This window comes from Electrona antarctica, assembly GCF_951216825.1.
Source record: "Electrona antarctica genome assembly, chromosome: 15".
NCBI lineage: Eukaryota > Metazoa > Chordata > Actinopteri > Myctophiformes > Myctophidae > Electrona > Electrona antarctica.
In genome coordinates this window covers 21,438,735-21,459,570 of record NC_136796.1, presented here as the reverse complement: position 1 = coordinate 21,459,570, position 20,836 = coordinate 21,438,735, and the positions used below count along the sequence as shown (strand labels likewise).

The window sequence follows — 20,836 nt, the reverse complement described above, 5'->3', positions numbered from 1 at the left end:
CGTACCAGACAGTCGACTGACCAAACCGATTCTGTCACTCAATGTGATTCACACACACTCCCCCATAGGCCTACTTATGGGGAATTATAGTATATACGTCAAAGAAATGTTGGCTTGTTAGATTTTCTGATTATTATTGCTTATTGTCCCCTGGATCCCTGGAACAAAACATTTTCAGATGGTGGTCGACGGCCAAATACATTTTGGTGTCCTTGACATGAAACTTTTTTTCTTTCTCCAGAAAACTCTTAGAAAACTCTAGAAGACATCAGAATCAGCCTCAAGTCAAGGATTAATACCTTGTTTTGTTTTTAATCTCACTGTATGAGATCTCTCTCTCTGTGAGAAGTGCCATGAATAAAATGTACTTACTTACTTAAGCCTGCATGACCTCATCTCTGTTGATTGCCTCAAACCAGCTCATGAAAATCTGCTCATCCATTCTCAAGTTATATTTTGTTCATACACACATATGCACTGATGGAACCAGAGGTGGGTGATACATACAATACCCTGCCACACATCGCAGCAGGGTAAACATAACAAACAGAACTAAGATGTGATGCCTTAAGACGTTTTGCTCACCAAGGATGTGGGAGGTGAACCATACATAACCTTGGCCTCTGATGAATGAGCTATCAGAGCCTCCAGGTGTTGTCAAAGTTACTCTAAAATGGTAATATTATTACTTAATACTTATTACAAGTTACTTTAAAAAAAAGTTATATTAGGCTACTTATTACTCCCTGCCAAAAGTAACGTATTACTTTTCTTTCTCGCCCCCAGTAATTGCATCGTTTGTCCCCAAAAGTCTTACTTCAGCTTCTGCATTTTCAACATTAGCAGTTCTTTATTTAACTCTGAAAAGTGTACTGTATAGTGTACACATCACGATAGGTCCATTTGGTTCCATTTGTACACTCATTTGAATTAAATGAACACATGGGCAGTATTATGCGTGTCTTAAGTACCAGGTCTTATTACTTAACTTAAGACCTGGAGGCGTGGTCAATGCTGTTTGGCCACTCAGAATAGCCAAATGGCATTGATCACGCCTCCAGGTCTTAAGTTAAGTAATAAGACCTGGTACTTAAGACACGCATAATACTGCCCTAAACTTTTACTGTGTATGAATTCATAAATGACAGACTAAATGAAAACCACACCTGAGCTCAATATGATAATGAAACGCAATCTTTGAACAGATTCTCACACTACCCAGTTTGTTCCGCGTTCCAGATGGTTTAAGGCCCGCCCTTCTACATCTGATACTTCACACGTGCGAATCGTTTCCGTATTTGCTCTAGAGTGGACCATCAGCCTGCAAAGCAACTCCATCCCAACCCAGTCTACCATTATAAATAAACACTCAAGCCCACAGTACCACCAAGGCTCGTGAAAATAGTAACTAGTTACTTTTGGAAAAAAGTAAATGTAATTTTATTACTCAAAATGTGAAAGTAACTAGTTACTTTACTAGTTCTTGGAAAAAAGTAATAATATTACTGAAACTGAAAGTATTAAGTTACTTGCCAACATTAGGACAACAGACGTCAGTCTGGTAGGCCTATATGTCGTGTTCTCCAGCACAACCAGGGAGATGCTGGTGAATGGCAGAGGCTGTGAGGGAGGGGGGTCAGCCTCAGGTGTGTGTGTGTGTGGGTGGGCGTGTGTGTGGGAGTGCCGAGTGTGTGGAATGTAATCTCATTGTAGGCTACATTTGACTCAGATAGATATAGCCTCGAAGATTATGCACAGTTAGCATTAGCATCTAGCCTATATACACAAGGGCTGGCTGGTTTAGGACTGCTTCATGCCAGTTATTTGGACAATATGAGCCCTATTTTACCCCTTATACACTGACACCACGGCGCGTAAACAGCGCCTCAAACTGTGACTCCGCCCACAACCGGGGGAAGTTGTGATTTGCGCTCGTTCACTGCAATGCAATTTGCGGCATTTTCAAAACAATATTGAGCAGAGTAGCGATTATCAAACGTATTTGCAATGCCATACGTTGAAAGATCTGTTGCCCGTGGACAAGGCACGCTACCTCCGCAAGTTAGATAGATTGGGCCAAGTTGCATTGGCAGCCATAGAAAATTCTTACCCCAGGCTAAAACCGGATGTGACGTTTTTGGGCATTCCTGTCTAGCGTGGTTTCAGTGTATCCCTTTACGATAAAAAAAAAAGTTCCAACTAGCCAAATCGACACGTTGTGAGCTTGTAGATCGGCTATTTGAACTAGATATAGTGCACAAGATAGGCTTGATAGGCTATATATTTTTCAGACAGAGTACGAGTACAAGTACTTAATTTTTTGTACTCGCCGATACCGAGTACCGATACGAGTACTTTATTTTTGTTGCGTAACGATTTATTTTACCCCCTTTTTCTCATAGATGAAGATGGATCTCTGATCTACACTTGTCAGTTGTCATTTATGCTTGCAGAGCGGCTGTTTTTGGTGATTTGCTGCAGTATTGGGTCAGACTTGATCCCGTTGCATTCGTTCAGCCTAATGTCAATTGGATGTTTTGGTACTCGGGTCAAAGTATCGGGGCTGGTTCTGAGTACAGAGTACGAGTACTTGAGGGTTGTATCGGCCCGAGTAACCGATACCAGTATCGGTATCGGAACAACTCTACTAATCAGTGATCAACCATCGTTCCCCACAGAACAGTGGTTGCTCTGCATCTGAGCAAATAAGCTAGCAAAACAAGATGGTCTTTCTAGAGAGCCAAAGAAAAAGTGCGTCAGCCTGCAGGTGCGCATGTGAATGTGTGCACAGCATGTGTTGCACTCACCATTGAGTCCTTGCCAGCCTGTTGGCCGGTTGTCAGATGACCATGGCTACAGCAAAACCCCAACCTTTTCCTTGCTACACCTTTCTGTTGGCCAAGGCATGTCATCATACATCAATAGCGGTAGGCCTACATTCATTTTCTATAAAACATTGCTAATGATAATGAAGAGGACATGCCTTTAGTCATTCTCTACATATTCCTGCTGAGATGAAATGGTCATAACAAATCATACTTTTAGTTTGATTTAAAAAGGAGTTATTTTCCATACTTCTCTAAAAGGCATTTTGTTTTAATTGCTATTCTTATTGAATTATACAAGTTTAATGTACAAGTAATACGCATAAGCAAAACATTCCCCCAACCACTGACTGATCCTCAGAGCATGAATACCATTTTAAAATGCAGCATTAGATTAGAAAACCCATGATGTCTTTCTCTTTAACCAATTACTTGCTGAAGTGGGTGCTGGAGATACAACTGACTGACTTAGCAGTGTAGAAAATGCAATTTGTGGATCCTTTGCTCATCTCTCTCTGGAAATAACCAGGATGTCGGGCCTCTTTTATAAACAAAATACATATCAATAGAGATGCAATTAAAGTTTAATTGTGGACAACTGGACGTGCATCAGTACCAGGTCATTTTCAACAAATCAAATATACAAACACATTCAAAATGGTAGAAACAAAGTATACAAACCTAAGTCTCAATTACCGGTAGGCCTATTCTTCGATGCCTATTTGTTTAAAGGAACAGTTCACAGAGAAGATTGTGTGCACAGCTCAATGCCTATATTCAGGCCAGGTGCTGGATGTCAGGCATCAAGGCAAACATCAAAGAAGAGGAAGAACGGGGCACGGTGGCACAGTTGGTAGTGCTGTCGCCTCACAGCTAGAAGGTCCTGGGTTCGATTCCCGCTCGGGGCGCTGTGGGTGCTGGCGGCGTGTTTCCTCCTCCGCGTCATCAGTGTCCATACCCGAGGCGGGGTTGGCGAAAGGGCCTTTCTGTGCGGAGTTTGCATGTTCTCCCCGTGTCCCCTAGGGTAGGTACCCTCACAAAAACATGCAGTAATCCTGGTCTCTAAACAAAACTGCCTCCCCCTGGCCAGCCGGGGCACCTGATGGAGGGGAAAGGAACTGGTTGGAATAATGTGTTCCTTACACGCGCTACGTCCAACCAGGGAAACTCCCCCCTGTCACGTGTAAAGGAGCAACTTGGACACTCAGGCAGGAAGGAAGCATGAGTTCAAGTCCGTTGCTCTCCCCATGTCCCCCATATATGGGGGACTAGGTTGGCGGAGGGTGTGTAGAGAGCCCAGGATCACATTAGATAATTGGCACAGGGGTGAAAAAATGGGTTACAAAATCGAGGGATAAAAAGTTAGGAAGAAGAGGAAGAACATCCGCACACCAGTCTGTGTCTCATAGGAGGGCTGTGGGCAGTTCAGAAACCCGTCCACTAGTGGCATCATCGTTAGACCAATTCTTCTTTTTTCAACAAGATAGTTTTTTAAAAATATTTAGATTTGTATTATCGTGAAACGATGGCTTCCATTATCGCATTGCAACTTTTCAGGAATAGAAAGCCTGTAGTTTCTATTAGCTTGGATTCCCCATCGATGATGTCACTGGTGGACGGTTTTCTGAAGTGCCCACAGCCCTCCTATGAGACACAGACCGAGTAGAACAAAATTGTGGTATTTTATCATGAACATTAGTGTCCAATTATATGAAGGTAGGTTGAAAATTAAGTTCAAATGCAATAGAAAGCAAAGGGCACCGCAGTGTGCATCACCATGCTATTTTTAGACAGCGTGCGTGTGTGGCTTTAGGACCCTATGCACGATGACATTACCTGCAGCCTAAATAAAGAATTCATGGTCTACTCAGCTGAGCTTACTGCCTGAGTCATGGCATTTATTTGTGTCTAATGTGGGAAGCTGAGTAGGAGGTACCTATTTAGGTCTACTGTATAATCTTCTAGATTAAAGCTGAACAGTGCACATTTAAAATATATACCTCATAATTATTATCAGAAATCCATTGATCTGCAGTATTAGTATAAATGTATGTAAAATTACATCTATTACAAAATCATAGGAAATATAGAGATAACGTTATTACAAATGAACTTTAAAGGAGAAATGAATTATCTATATATCCCCAAATGTTTCATAGAAAGTTGTATTATGGTGGTAGGCCTAACAGACAATAATATTCTCCATCTCATGCACATTTACTTCTGCAATTATGAACTATCAATCCCGAAGTCTCAGTTAACCTTTACTTAATTTACATTCTTCATTCACTTCAATATATTTGACCGTTCTAAAATCATGAATAATTATATCACATTCAAATGGCATTCATAATCATCACCAAAAATCTGAATTAATTTGCTTTACTATTATTGGATAAACTATTGTGACATATTACATTCATTGGCAGTGCATGCATATAGGATGCTGCCAAATACACTGACACCATGGCGCCTCAAACTGTGACTCCGCCCACCCCCGGGGGAAGTTGTGATTTGCGCTCGTTCACTGCAATGCAATTTGCGGCATTTTCAAAACAATATTGAGCAGAGTTGCGATTATCAAACGTATTTGCAATGCCATACGTTGAAAGATCTGTTGCCCGTGGACAAGGCACGCTACCTCCGCAAGTTAGATAGCATCGGCATAGATGTTTGTCCGTATGTGATTAAGGATTGGACCAAGTTGCATTGGCAGCCATAGAAAATTCTTACCCCAGGCTAAAACCGGATGTGACGTTTTTGGGCGTTCCTGTCTAGCGTGGTGTCAGTGTATAGCCTATTCTGAGAGATAAATTGAGCTGTGTTGCCTCAAATTAACTTCATTGTATACCTGCCAGACTCCTTGGGGCCCCCGTTGATATTTTTCATTGTGGTTCGTGGCACATATGCAATTGTCGCTGTGCGCTTTAGTTGCCCTTTACCCTTACTCCAGAAGAGAATGAAAAAGAAACATATCGTAACAGAGCTGGAGAATGAAAGAAACCCAATCATTACTGCTATCACCAATGTTTTCACATCAAACGGGTGGCTTTCATTTACGGCTGGGGATCGAGAGGGAAACCAACCTAATTTAAAGGGATACCGGGAAGGTGAAGAAAAGCCCCGGACATGGAGCCTGACGCGGAAGCTGTCATTTCCACCAGCATTAGACGCCACGCAAACATAAAAACCGCTGTCTTGTACTTGTGCATAACGAACCTCCAGTGAGCCATTTGGAAGCACCCGTATTCTACCAACAGATGAAATAGGTATCAGCTGTGGGTTTAGCCAGCTGATTTCAGGCACAGGATCCCCTTCTGCTTTGCAGTGAAACAAAACGGTGTGACCGTCATCTGCCCACATCTCTCGAGGCTTGCAGTTCAAAATCTGCGATCGCCGACAGGTGAACAGGATGGAGAGCTCAGACTCCGAGAAATCTAGAAGAGTCCGTCCCTGCAGTTGGACCAAGTTAGTGCAACTCGGAGGATGTCCACCAAAATCTAAATACAGTCGCTTGCGTGCCACCCATGACAAACGGCAGTCACATACTAATGGGTTGTTATTGAATCTCAAAATATGCAGGTTGTCCACTGAATGAAAAGATGTCTCCTCTAGGGTGGTCAGCAGGTTCCCAGAGACATTAACCAAACGGAGGTGTGCCAAAGTGTGGAATGCTTCAGCTTCAATGCGCAAAAGTTTTCCCCCGACTAGATGAAACTCTTGAAGACATAGCAGTTCTCCAAGCGAGTTCCCTTGAATGGAGGTGATTGGATTAAAGGACAGATCTAAATATATAAGGTACACAAGATGATGCAGCGGGACATATGGCACAGAGCTAAGGTTGCAGTTGCTAATGGTTAAATATGTAAGATTTAGGCCAAAGAGGCTGTTTCCCGCCAGAGTCTCTAACCAGGGGCAGTTAGAGATGACGAGTAACCTAAGGTGCCCGAGTCCCCGGAAGGAGTTGTTTGGCAGCGCAGTGAGGCCGAGCCGGCTCAAATGTAGGCTTGTCAGCCCATTAAGTTGTGCGAGTGCCTCTGTTGGTACAGTGGTCAGATTACACCGGTAGAGGTGCAGATCTTGTAAACTAGTTAGGCCGTTGAAAGCTTGTGGGGAAACAAATACCAAGTCATTCTCACCCGTCTCGATGCGCGTCAACGCTGCCAAGCCGCTGAATGTAAAATCTAGCAGTACCAGGATCTCATTGTGACTTATGTCCAGTAGCTGCAGTCTCTCCAAGCCTCTGAAGGCTCCTACAGGGATGACCTTGAGCCGATTGCGGGCGAGACGCAGAGTCAGCAGGCTTTCCAAGCCTTGGAAGGCTTCCACTTCAATCAGAACCAGAATGTTGTCGCTCAAATCCAAGTCCCATAGTTGGGTTAGGGTCCTAAACTGCTGGCGTGTTACCGTTTTGATCTTATTGTGAGTTAGATTTAGGATTTGAGAGTCTTGAGGGATTCCATCAAGCACAGTGGTAAGTTGACGCTCGGAGCAGTTGACTTCCCGCCCCTTTGAGTCACACTGGCAAGGCTGGGGACAAAGCGAGGGTGTGTCCAGGGCACATGCTACACCTGCTGCTGCCCACAGGTAGATAGCAGCACCCCAGCTCAGGTGTCGCTGGACAGCAGCCTGTTCAAACATCTGGTGGCTTGCCTGTGTTTGAGAGAAATAAATGAAGTCATTACAGCAGTAGCCTCGGAAACCCAGACGTTTTTATTTCCAGGGAGGGAAAAAAAGTCTGGGTCCGAGTCCACTTCAATACGGCATAGAGTAGTGCAAACATCGATCACTCTCTGCTGATTTCTGATAGTCTGCACCTTTGTTAAATTGACGCAAACACGCACACACGTACACAGTACACACACACACACACACACACACACACACACTCCTCTCTCTTTCTGTCGCTCTAATGAATTAGTCTCATGTCGTCTATTACAGCAGTGACTGGTAGGAAAACAGAAATGCAGCGACCAGCAGTAATATATTACTCATCACTCTTTTAAAAAGTAATTTTATTACATTACTTATTACTCCCTGCCAAAAGTAACTTTTCCATTACACTGTATACAGCTGTTATAGCTCTAAATGTTGCTTGGTTCATGTATCATGGAACATGGCATGAGTGTGTCTCTCATGCCATGCCATGTCTCATCATGATGTTGTTACTCACTGTGCTTAGACAAATTGCAGTAGTTTCTCATAACCAGACACATGAGAAGAAGAGGTTCAGTCTTCTTCCATTATTTCTGAAGAAACACCAAAAGTGTATTAGTACTAGAAGCACTAAGGATACAACAGCATGTCAGGACATATTGTTGTTCACATACTGTAGCACTAGAGCTGTAATACAATAATACAATAGGTCGGGAAATACATTTACAGAGCACTATTATTACAGAATGACAGGAAATATGTTTATACATCGCTGATTCTAATTTACAGCATGTCAGGAAATGTGTTCATATAGAACACTAATACAATAGTCTTGTCTTTACCTTTTTTCTTGTCTTTTCTTTTCTTTTTAATCTTTGGGAATTTGGGGAAATGTGACTATATCGACATTGCCCAACCTATGGTGCCAGGTTTAATCTACATTGGATTGATCTTTAACGCCCTTGTCTATGGTCAATTCAAATGTTTTCGGTACAGCAGGATGTGAAAAGATTGTACTGCTAGATACATGATTTGAAGTAAATACTTTAGAAAACATTGGTGCTCAGAATTTCATCTAGGACTTGATCATTCTCTTATAGTTGTTTCTATCTCAGTTATAATTTGTTCTGTTTTCTCTAAACACTATAATGTCTTTGCTCACAACTTGCAGATCTGCTATTTTCGCTGAACTCCAGAAAAGCGACACTATAGGGTTCAAGTGGTTAAAACATGACTCAGACCTACAGACTAGTGGATGCATTGTAATAAATTGTTGCTGTCAGACAAAAACCTCTTAACTCCATATTCTACCTTTTCGTGGGTTGTTTTCGTAAATGAATGCTCTACTGGCCTGTCTTGATCATACTACAGCGTCACACAAAAGTATCAAAAGTAGCATGCAGATCCACAAGCTCGAAGCTTGCAAAAATCAAGATAATAATAACGTTTTTCCATCAAACATTTTCATCAGAGATGCCATATTTGCAAAACCATTACTGAATCCACCAACAGGGGACAGTAAAAGCCAAATATTGCACAGTACCTGGTGGACACAATGCCAATTAAGTTAAACATTAGAGCATGTTCTGGGACCATAGAGCATATTAAAAAAGTCAGTCAAAGATTAGTCATAATGGATTATAAAATGTACCTATTTTAATACCCATTCTTAACATATTTTTTTCCCAGTGGGGAGAAAATGCCACCATAAGTTGATACTATTTGACAGATTTGAGTGGATGCTTTAGTGCTACATTATTATAAATATACCAAATTACTACTAATTACAGAATTGACCATGAGTACCAGAAAGTCATCTTAAATTGTGGGACATTTTAATTTGTATAGTACGGAGCCCTGGAATGGCCATAGTATGAAATATAATTTATCTCGACCGGTCAAGATAATATCTCGACTGGGACTCCGTAGTACGGTATTATTAACAGATCAAATTAAACATTACAAATTTAAATTACCCTCCACTTTTTGGAACCTACAATAATTTAGTTTTCATTCAGAAAGTAGATGTATTATTAGTATTCACGTTCACGTCTGGTGTTATTTTCCATGAAATAAAAGTGACTGCTATCAGCTATTTCCACAGCAGAAATATTTGGAACACACGAGTTCTAGCGATGAAAGAAAATCCCTAGGGCAGCTAATGTTGGAGATTCACAGCTCATTAACTACAAAGGAACTGTGCAATTTAGTATGACATTTAAAGGCAGATGTTCTCAATACAACTTGAAGAAAAAAGAAACAAGAAAGTATAGAGAACTCACCTTCTCTTCAATTTTTGAGGACTTGAGGACAAGTTGTCAGTACAGTTGTCGGTAGGCTACAGTACAGTATATGGTTGTATAGTATCTTCCTCCTGCAGTATAATGCCAATTATGAGACTGGAGGAGAGACCAAATGCAGGATATTTAGTTTTTGGCTGTTGAATCAACTTTACACTGTTAAAACTATAGAAATATCCACAACATTGTCTATCAAACAGCCCTTTAAAGAGTCACTTAGCTCACCCTAGTGCACTAAAATGACACTTTTAAAATCCTCCACAGGCTTCATCCTCAATCTGGGATATTCCTTTTGAAATTCAGTCGTGTGGAAGAAGCATGTCGTTACAGCTCAGATCTCCCCTTTTCTCTGATGTCCTCATAGGAAAAAGAGCTGGCTCCGACTGCACTGTATGCTGTGTGCTGGGAGCTTACACACGTGTCCATGGAACCTGTCCAGGGCGTTGCCTTGGATGACAGGAGCCAGTCAGAGGTCAGCCAAATTCAGAGATTTTTGATGAAAGAACAGATGGAAGAAGGAAGTGGGCTTATTACGTAAGTGATAAATGAACAGCGAGCCGGATGTCATAATTATAAACCCTGACAGGGTGTGATGATTCAAAACCCCTACGCGCAAAAGGTAGGGGTCTTGAATCACACATCATTTTTATTCCACTTATTACCCAAACTACTCACTAAAGAAATCACGCTGACAACGGGTACAACAAGTACATCAGATAACACGATTAATGCACAACGAATGTGGAGTGTATTCCTGACTTGCATGGCCCCGAGTATGCTGCCCCCAATGGTCGCCCATTTAGTTTGACTAAATACATATATTTCTGTCACAATTTTCAAAATGGATATAATACTGCAGAGTCTCTGGTCATTCTACAGGTTCCCAGACCCAACAGATAATGTCTCTCTGGGACACAAACTAGTGAAGTTGTTGTTGAGCGGCGCTGGCCACTCCAACGCGTGGCTTTGTGTGTGCCCCCTGTGACGTCATGTGGCAGCCAAGTTTTACGGAATGTTTTACTATGACGTAATTGCCACAGTGCCACATTTACTATATGCCATAAGTGTAAAAGGCGTTGCTCACTTCACACAAGTGTAGTTTTTACTTTCAGAACATTAAGTTGCAACCCATACCATAAGAATGGTGGACCATAGAGCTTACCCCTAGTTGCAGCAATTCATTATTGGGTGAGTACACACGCTGCACTACAAGTTAGAATGCTGCCACGATGACTCAGGAGGCCATATTGTAGTGATCTATAGCTGTAATGATGTAATATCACAGCCATTCTAGGCCTATAGGCTCGTATTTCTGGTGTGAATATGCTACAATATTAACTGTAAAAGTAAAATTATAGGTTTAAACTAGTGGTTAAACTGACTTTAATAGCTATAGGCCTACTAAAATAATAATACAGTAATCTGGGGACCCCCTCAAGGACCCCTGATGTCCTTGGACCCCAAAGACAGAAGGGACGAGACACTGGAGCATCACAGACTATTACATGCCCGGGAATCCATTTTCAAAGATGAGCGACGTCATATGCTGTCCACATGATGTCCGAGTCACGACGTTCCCATCCCATTGCCCATCCTACACAATGTAATGCAATGTAAAAAAAAAAGAAATAAATGCCATGCTTTTTCTTAAAGGTTTTTCCTTTGTTAAAATAAGTGTTTTAACCCCCCCTAAAAAATACTTACCTTACCTTTAAGCAAAAATGTATCAGAGAAAGAGATGATGCCTCACGATAAATCAACTCAAAACTCTTGACGAATAGAGAAAACTGAGGGAATGTAGAAGCAATCAGTCTGCAAATTGTATGTGTCTTAGTTCTGCCATCTGCCTTTAAGTCTTCAATCTGCCTTTAACTAATTGCATAACAGTGTTGGAGCTGCAGCCTGCAGAGAATTCTGGTAACATCAAATTGAACTGGTAATATATTGAAAAGTAAATGATATATGGATCATACTGTATAGGAGCATGTCAACCTGGGTCATTGGAATAAGTATTTCCTTTGTGATAGTTAGTATGTTAAAACAAAATGTTTTGTTGTTGGAAAATGTTAAATCTCTATATTCAGATAGATCATAAAGTGTTTATAATTGATTTCAAAACATACATTTTCAGGTGGGTTGCCAGTTTCATTCAATCAGAGAGTGAATGTATGGGAATGTATGTAAAAATGAATGTATTGTTCAATGTTTGGCCCTGACCTGTCCTTGTGTGAAATGCAAATCTACTTAATGTTAAAAGTTCAGGTTTGTTGGGTAAAATTGAGCTCAGAAAACAAAAACTTATTTTTTATCTCCCTTTAAATCTTTCCCGATTGGATAAAATTGGTTTCCCAACATGAACATTCATTTTCTGTTTGCTAAAGTGCATTGGGGAGGCCCCTGTTACTGAACAATTCTGTAGCAATGATTAGTAATACAGAGCTATTTAGCACTTATTTTAGCAGAATAAAATCACATACTGCACCTTCAAACAGCACCCATGGTTATTATGTGTCTTTACGGTATATGTACACCGTATGTGTTTCCCTCTAGAGCAGCCCATGCTGAACCAGGCCAACCATCTGGTTCCTTACAACCTGCACTGGTCAGCAGTTTTCTGTCCAGAAGAACAGCAGCAATGGGGGGGCAAGATGAACCTCAGCCAAAATGCTATTGAATGCCTTTATTGCTCTCGTTTCATTCGGTGGTGTTTTGAAGAGGTGTATCAACCACAACCACTATGTAGAAATACTCTGTTACAAGTAAAAGTCTGGTATTCAAAATTTACTTTAGTAAAAGTAGAAAAGTATTGGCATCAAAATATACTTAAATGACCAAAAGTAAATGTAGACTACTATGCGCAATGTCCTGTTTATATCATAATATGATAACTGATGATTATAAAATTCATAACAAATCTTTTGAAAATAGAAGATTTACAAGCTCGGTGCGATGCGTTGTGACCTGTGAGCTTGTAGATTGGCTTTTTTCAAATAAGCAAAGTATATAATATAGGGCTGAAGTGGTAAATATTTTGTAATAATAGCCTAATCATAATCTACTATGTAACTAGTAAAAGTACAACATTTGCCTCTGAGATGTAGTGGAGTAGAAGTAAAAGTATGAAAGTAAAAGTAACTAGAAAAAGTGCCCTTCTGGGCACAGGTCTCCACCAGGAGGACAGGACTGTGTGAGATGTTTGGCAAAATGTTTAGGAGTAATATAAACATGTTTTTTTGTTTGTTATTTTTTTGCAACAATTTTCTTCATTTTGTTGAGGAAATGCAGAGCCAGATCACTCATAGCATGAGGATAGAATTCTGGATGAGCAGGACATGTGCAGCATTTCGTACAAAACGGGCCACTCCGGAAGGCAATGTTAGCCAATCAGTGTAGAATCTGAGAAATCCAACAGACTCGTCTTGATCACATGACTACAGAGATCATGTGTACCGATTTGCGTGACATTTGGATGAAATCTGTGCGACTAACATAAGCAATGTGTTTTGCAGAAATCGGCCTCATGGTGGCGCTATAACCGGCAGATGTGGAGGGATGCAGGGACAATGTTTTTCCATGGCCTCTAGGGAGTGCGCATACATAAGTTGTATACAGATCGATGCAGTTATAGCTAAAAACAGGAATTGGCCTGTTATAGCGCCACCTTGAGGCTGATTTGGGGAAGAAATGAGTGGCATGTCGTCCTCGGCCTAGTGGAAATGTGCGTGTATAATTTCACGGAAATTGCACACTGTGTTTGTGATTTGTGGCATTTTGTTCGAAACGGACCAATCATGTGAGCTTTGGAAGGCAATCTTAGCCAATCAGGATGGAAGATGGGAAATGGTGCAGATCCGTGTTGATCACATGATACACTAGATAGTGTATACCGAATTGTGTGATGTATGGATAAAATGTGTACGAGTAATATACAGAAATGTGTTTTGCCTAAATCGGCCTCATGGTGGCGCTATAACAGGCCGTTGAGGAATATTTGGGGCAGAGGTTCGTCGTTGGCATCCAGGGAGTGTGTGTGCAAAGTTTGGCATGGATCGGGCCAACGGTGGCAGAGATTAGCTGGTAACAGACGGACGGAAGGAAGGACGGACGCACACACACACACACACACACACACACGGACGGAGTGCAAAACATACTCTCTCCCCATGCCTTCGGCCTGGTGGAGACAAAAAGTAGCTAATAGAAAAATAGTACTCAAGTAGTACTGAAGTAATGTTGTTACTTTCCACCACTGGTTTCATTCCTTGTTGTTTGCACAACGGAGGGTTACACGGTAACCCAGGTTCTCTGAGAACAGTGATTTCACATTACAAGTAGGATATTAGGTAACACCAGTAACGCATACACAACTTAGCCTACTTCTCAGTTGCTGGAGTTCAATTGGTTTATCACAGCAATTGGTTATTGATTACAATAAGGGGCAGACTGGATAGACCAATGTACCGTAATATAATTTTTGTCACTGTAATATTAGTTGTTTAGTTGTTGAATTTGTCACTGTACATTTTCACCTAATGTGAAATTAGTTCTCTGCATTTACCCAGTTAGCTATTAGGAGAGCAGTAGGTTTTAAATTAGGTTCACATGACTGAGAAGAAATCACAGAGGGGCATAGAGAGGCAATAAGAAAACGGTTTGTAGCAGGAAACATTACTTCCCCTTGTAGCGGAAGAACATTGTCTAGCATGTTAAATGTGAGCTTTGAGTTCTATCTTCAGGAAAGAGACAAGACCACAACCCACTTGGGTACAGCAAGGTATGTTTAGACTAATTTTTGATTTTATCAAATATATAGAGCACATTAGTTGGCTATTTAAAAAAATAGCAGATACAACCTCATAGCGCGTCACTTTGTGCCATGCTATGAGCTTTCTTTTTTTGATTGTTAGAATGTGTGCAAAATATTTGAATAATATATACTTTTTAAAGCGAACATTTGTAACTCAAAAATGTCTTCTCATGGTCCCTGAGATGGGGTGGGCGGCCAAATACATGTATTTGTGGGGGTGACATGAAAAGGTTTGATGAGAACCACTGATATAGATTAGAATCATACGATTTTCAGAAAACTGTTTTGTAGAGTAAAGAAATTTGTATAGTCAACCTCATGTCTAACAGGGAGGCATGCATGAATAATGATGCTCCACTCTGGGAGGGAAAGTTAGTCACATACATACAGTGTTGCTGAGAGAGAGAGAGAGAGAGAGAGAGAGAGAGAGAGAGAGAGAGAGAGAGAGAGAGAGAGAGAGAGAGAGAGAGAGAGAGAGAGAGAGAGTAGACTGATGTTAGGGTTGAAATTGCAAGGAATGGTTGATATTGCAGGCCGGGCATTGTTTACAAGAGTCAATCATGAGTGAGAATTGGATGAAATAAGGTGTGCATCATCTAACAACTTGAAAGATGATGTAACCCTTATTTTACATAAATCAATTATCCAGATTATAAGAACAACAATAACAACAAAAACCTGAAAGTCGTTAAGTCAAGTAAAAACAATATTCTTTCGAACAACTCTCATTTAGTTGTCAGTGCTACAAAAACATCTATTTCTAGCCAAACAAGAAATCAAAAATAATGAAAGGATGTCATGGGATAACAGCAACTGCCAAGAAGCCATGCAATACAAAGGAGCACTCATCCACAACATTATTCATTTAGACTTTGATTTCACGAGGCATTGACACTGTTATGTTTACGAATTGGTACTGATTATTTGCAAGGCAATTTGGATGGTCTATGATATTTGTAGTTAATCTGAATTTGTTTATGATGGATTTCTCTAAATTGCCAGAGCAAAAAGCAGAATTAAATCACTCTGGTGACCACCAGTGTCATTTGCATTGTTTCAGCATGCACATCTGGGTTGCTGTGCTGCTTCTGACCGTTCCTGTTCTCGGTCAGATGTTCACTGACTTAAATGAACAATGGGAAGATTGGAAATCCAAGTATCAGAAGATTTACCAGGATCGGGTAAGATATTGAATACCTTTCATTCATTTTGTTTCTCTCACACAGGTGAAACCTAATATGCACCATGAATGAAAACAAAATGAAACCTATATCAAATACATTTAAATCTATCCATCTTTGAAGGCCCCAATTATACTATTACTTCCATTGACCATATACTCCAGACATTATAGTCTTGCATTGGAAAACTCCAAACCCAAAGTATGTAAAAAGGCAACTGTGAGAATGGTCACTTCAGTGCCAGTAAGAGCATCTATTCACACACACACACACACGCACGCACGCACGCACGCACGCACGCACGCACGCACGCACGCACGCACGCACGCACGCACGCACACGCACACGCACACGCACACACACACACTAATCAGTCAGTGTGCTTGTTTGTTTGTTTCAGGAAGAGATGGTCTACAGGAGAACGGTTTGGGAGAAGAATTTAAAGCTGATACTGAAACACAACCAGGAGGCCTCAGCAGGGCTGCACACCTTCACAGAGGGACTCAACCACCTGGCTGACATGGTAATACAATATGTCTGTCCTCAAGCACACATGCAGGCTCCCCATGCGCTGGTTTCATGAACATATTTAACTGCAGTATAGATACAAATGCAAACACAGTGCCAAGTCTGATCATGTCCCCTGTCAATTTCTGCTGCCCACCCACCCAATTACTCTCTAGAATGATAATGTGTTCCATCCTAATCTATGCAGTAATCAGGAGATTTGTCACCCCACTGTGGTGATATATGGTATGGCACACTACATCATCTGATAATGTGCAGATTCAGAATCCTATTTTCTGCTACATTAACATTACACTTTTGATTTATCAAAATTAGTTAATTGCGACCGAGCTGACCTGTTCCATATATTGATCCTTCCCCATCCATCCTTCCACTTTGGTGTCTCACTTTTGACTCATACCTCCATTAAAACTCTAGATGGCCTGCCCCAAAGTTATTAGTAGTGCAGCCGCGCCCGGCAGCTGGCGAAAACTAGAGTTCTCAACAGGCCCGAAAATTAAGATCTTACCCCCCATGCCAAATCACCGGCGCTCGCCCAGCAGTCTGCTGTCACCCAGGCGGATGCGTGCACGCGACCTCGCCCAGGTCACTTCTCGCCCTCAGGCGTCTTACTGGTAGTATACTTTAAACACGAAGTGCCAGAGTACACAGCCTAGAATCAAGACATCCAGTATCCTCGTGAATCATGACCATAACAAAATAATAATGTATTATTTAATTATATGATATACTACATTTAATAAATACCCTTTGTTTAGCGTTTTTATTTAATTTTTTCACAGAATCAAAGGTTTTATGGTCATAACTTACCAGGATCCTGGAAGGTTTGATTCTAGGCTTAAAATAATTGATATAAATATATATTTTTAAATCTCGTGGGACAAATTAATGAACTATTTCTTAGTGGGTCCAGAAAACCACATGCTCTATAAGGACTCTTATCAGGTGCAAGACAGAGATACCTGTATTACACACATTACATACATTACATAAACAGACTCCCTTTTATCTTTCAAGACAGCAGAGGAGATCAACACAATTCTGAATTGTTTAAAGATGGAGGACAATATTCATTGGAAAAACTGGACCATCAAACAAGGAAGTGGCGTGCAAGTGCCCCAGAGAGTGGACTGGAGGGAGAGAGACATGGTCAGCCCAGTCAAAAACCAGGTACACCATATATTCTCAGCATATCCAGACAATTGGACAAAACATCTGGCTACATGAGACTATAGGTACAATAGTCTGAGTGTAAACAAGGGTGAATATTTTCCATTGTATTAGTGACTACACTCTGAGGCATGTGATTCTCAACTATTTTTCACCTGGAAGAAACACTGCAATTTCACACGAGGTCAGGGCTAGACATTGAATAATATACATTAATGCCATGCACCACGATGCACATTGTGGTCTCAGGACACTGGTTGAGAAATGCTGCTCTCAAACCTTTTTGTGCCAAGGACCTCCAAATTGATATATATTTGCCCGCGGAACCCAATCTGAAAATGTTTTGTGCCAAGGACCCCCCAGAAGAGAAGATTTATGTTAAAACAATTCAAAATCATTCAAAACTTTCCAACAAGCTCACAGCACGGCTCAAAGTGACATCATGTGAGCTTGTAGATCTGGTATCTTTCAATAGCCACAAATGGACAATGTGGTTAAAATGATTACGATGCTACATTAACTACTTTTGCTGGGGACCCCCGGACCTCACCTTGAGAAGCACTGCTCTAAAGGATACCTATAGTGGGAACTTGGCATGATGTTTCTGAAATGTCTCTCTTTCTCTCTCTTTCCCTCCGTTGTGTGTGTACGCTGACATATACATATGAACCCTTAAAGGGAATGTGTGGGTCATGTTGGGCCTTCAGTGCAGTAGGGGCCCTTGAGGGCCAAATGAAGAGACACACAGGTATCCTCATCCCCTTAAGTCCACAAAACCTGGTTGACTGCAGCAGCCAGGATGGAAACCTGGGCTGTAAGGGTGGATACATCTCCAAAGCCTTCAACTACATCATCCGCAACAAAGGCATCGACTCGGAGAGCTTTTACCCCTATGAACACAAGGTTGGTTTAACCCATTGTGTTAATAATTATAATAAAATCACACCCATGTGAAGTGAGGGGCGCTCTAATCATCGTACATCATCAAGAATGGTGGTCCCTTATTGGCCAAGGGTTCCCACCGACATACATTTGCTCAGACACATATGACAAAGACAGTAAATTGTCCGTTCATTGTCTCATTGTCAATGGCATTAAATGTTTGTGTTCAGACAACACAAACATTAAACTCTATAGCTGTTTATTATAGGAGGGGCTAGCGCCCCTCAATAATAATAATGTAAAAAATAACTATTATTATAATAATAGCAGTAACGTTGGTTGGTAAATTAGCTATATTCCGTTGGATGTAAAATTACGGAAATTAAGGAAATACTACCAAACTTGAGGGAATTGACATGACAGTATTATATTATATTTTAGTGTGTGAGAAACAGAGTAACACAATAAATTAGATCAACGGTGGGGCTGTGTTTATATGACAAATACGCCTTTTGATAAGAAAATGCATATTGCTTATTTGCTTGAAAGACGTAGGCCTATACAGTATAATGCGCAACATAGTAATTGCACTGTACTCTGAAGAGAATGTGAGTGAAATTAATCTCATTTGGATTATGTCACTTAAGGACGATGCATGTCGCTACTCCATCAAGGGAAAGGCTGCATACTGCTCTGGGGTCAAGGTCCTTCTGTCTCATGGCAATGAGAACACTTTAAAAAGTGTTGTTGCAACAGTGGGGCCAGTAGCAGTGGGCATTAATGCCATGCAGCCATCCTTTCACCGCTACAAAGGAGGTAAGGCAGTGGGTTGAGAGTTGGGACATTTTGGGCAAATGCGTAACAAGTAGTTGTTGTCGTGATTTAATGTTCACAATCAGGGAGAAAGTGAGTACCGTATACACAAAGACTCTGGTTAGTGTGTTTTCCATTGATTCGTTCGCCCATTTTGACCTGAGATCAGATTCTACAAATGTCTTCTAAATCCTGAAAAAAGCTATGTTTCTATGTCAGTCGTTCTTCGATTTTTCAAAAATAGCAGACCTCGTAGCGTGCCACTCGGTGGCGTGCTATGAGCTTGTAGATCTGCTATTTTTCACACCAAAAGGGGTTCCAGCCCAAAAAGGGTTAACCATCAGGTGCATTTTGAACCATGATTTTCAGGTGTATACGATGAAAAAGACTGCACCTCCCGGCAACTAAATCATGCTGTGCTGGTGGTGGGCTATGGTGCAGCCAACGGACAAGACTACTGGCTTGTGAAAAACAGGTGAATAAGTCATCTTAATACTAAAAATATCAAGCTCCTTAGATTTTTAACTAAAGTTCCTATTTTAACTAAAGTTCCTGTTGATTGGTATCACAATGATTTTTTTTCAAGGTTTCGAAGAAAATATACATTGACATAGGCGGCCTATTGTCTTTATGTTAATGTTATATTTTCACCTCACCAGTGGGTCTCGGCCCCACAGGTTGAGAATTGCTGCCCTAGATCAAAACAGATGAAACGGTTTAGACCTTTTCATCTGTTTAGATAGATGCCAGAACCTTAAAGCAATGGTGTTCAACCCTTTTCATACCAAGGTCCATTATTTATTTGGCATTTGAGCCACGGATCACCGTTTGATGAGCTTTAGCCTTGCAGACCCAAAACAAAAGAATATTTTGTTGTCGTTCGATACGATTTTGCCCACAATTCCATGCCGTATTGATATGGTACCACAGGAGAGATAACGGGCAAACCAATTTAACTCTTGAGAGTGTACAATGAAACCAAATGGATGAGTAAGGGTCCATTTGGTTTCATTTTACACTCTTAATTGTTAAAGATCAATAAGAGTCCATTTGGTTACCAACTTTCCATCATTTAGCTGTGGACCACTTGGAACCCCCTCAAGAACCACTGCCTTAAAGGAACCAGTGAAATTGTACATCAGTTCTGAAACTATAGTCCTTTTATTTAGTAATTTAGTCAGTGGAGAAGTCAAATTAATGAACGTAGCATATCAGTCTTATCAGGTATTTAATATTATGACAAACATTCCAACTGAGTGTTCTGCTTCCAGCTGGGGGACTGGATGGGGTGAAGAAGGGTACATGCGAATGGCCAGGAACAAGAATCTCTGTGGCATTGCAAACTTTGCTGTCTACCCCACTCTGTGAAGTTGTAATTCTGTCACCCTGACAATAGAGTTCAGGATTTATTTATATGTACAGTAAGTATAAGGGGGGCTGCTTGCTTGCATGTATGAACTATTGTAATTGTATGTGTATTGAAAGGTTGCAAAACAGTTCATAATGTCAGTGTTCAAAAAGTATTGTGCTGATTTCTTTCTCTGTAAATTATATCACAGTATTAATGGTGTATATATATACGGAAGTTTATCAAACTATAAAACTGATCAGTTATGTTTAAGATACATTACCAGATAAATAAATCAGTATGTTTAATAGGTTAATACATACCGT

The 20,836-nt window shown here is 40.9% G+C and overlaps 2 protein-coding genes across 2 annotated transcripts; one reads left to right on the top strand and one right to left on the bottom strand.

The window, feature by feature from the left end:
* Positions 1-5,654: 5,654 nt before the first annotated feature.
* Positions 5,655-7,466, bottom strand: LOC306937982 (leucine-rich repeat and immunoglobulin-like domain-containing nogo receptor-interacting protein 1; the record flags this gene model as incomplete). The annotated part of the gene is made up of 1 exon (XM_079522004.1): positions 5,655-7,466. One exon carries the CDS (start codon positions 7,464-7,466, stop codon positions 5,655-5,657), a length of 1,812 nt encoding a protein of 603 aa, XP_079378130.1.
* A 7,066-nt stretch (positions 7,467-14,532) lies between these two features.
* Positions 14,533-20,530, top strand: ctss1 (cathepsin S, ortholog 1; the record flags this gene model as incomplete). Its single annotated transcript, XM_079522003.1, has 8 exons — positions 14,533-14,555; positions 15,649-15,769; positions 16,170-16,292; positions 17,315-17,467; positions 18,146-18,370; positions 18,997-19,165; positions 19,532-19,637; positions 20,434-20,530. Exons 2-8 carry the CDS (start codon positions 15,650-15,652, stop codon positions 20,528-20,530), a joined length of 993 nt encoding a protein of 330 aa, XP_079378129.1. The 5' UTR covers positions 14,533-14,555; position 15,649.
* Between the last annotated feature and the right edge of the window lie 306 nt (positions 20,531-20,836).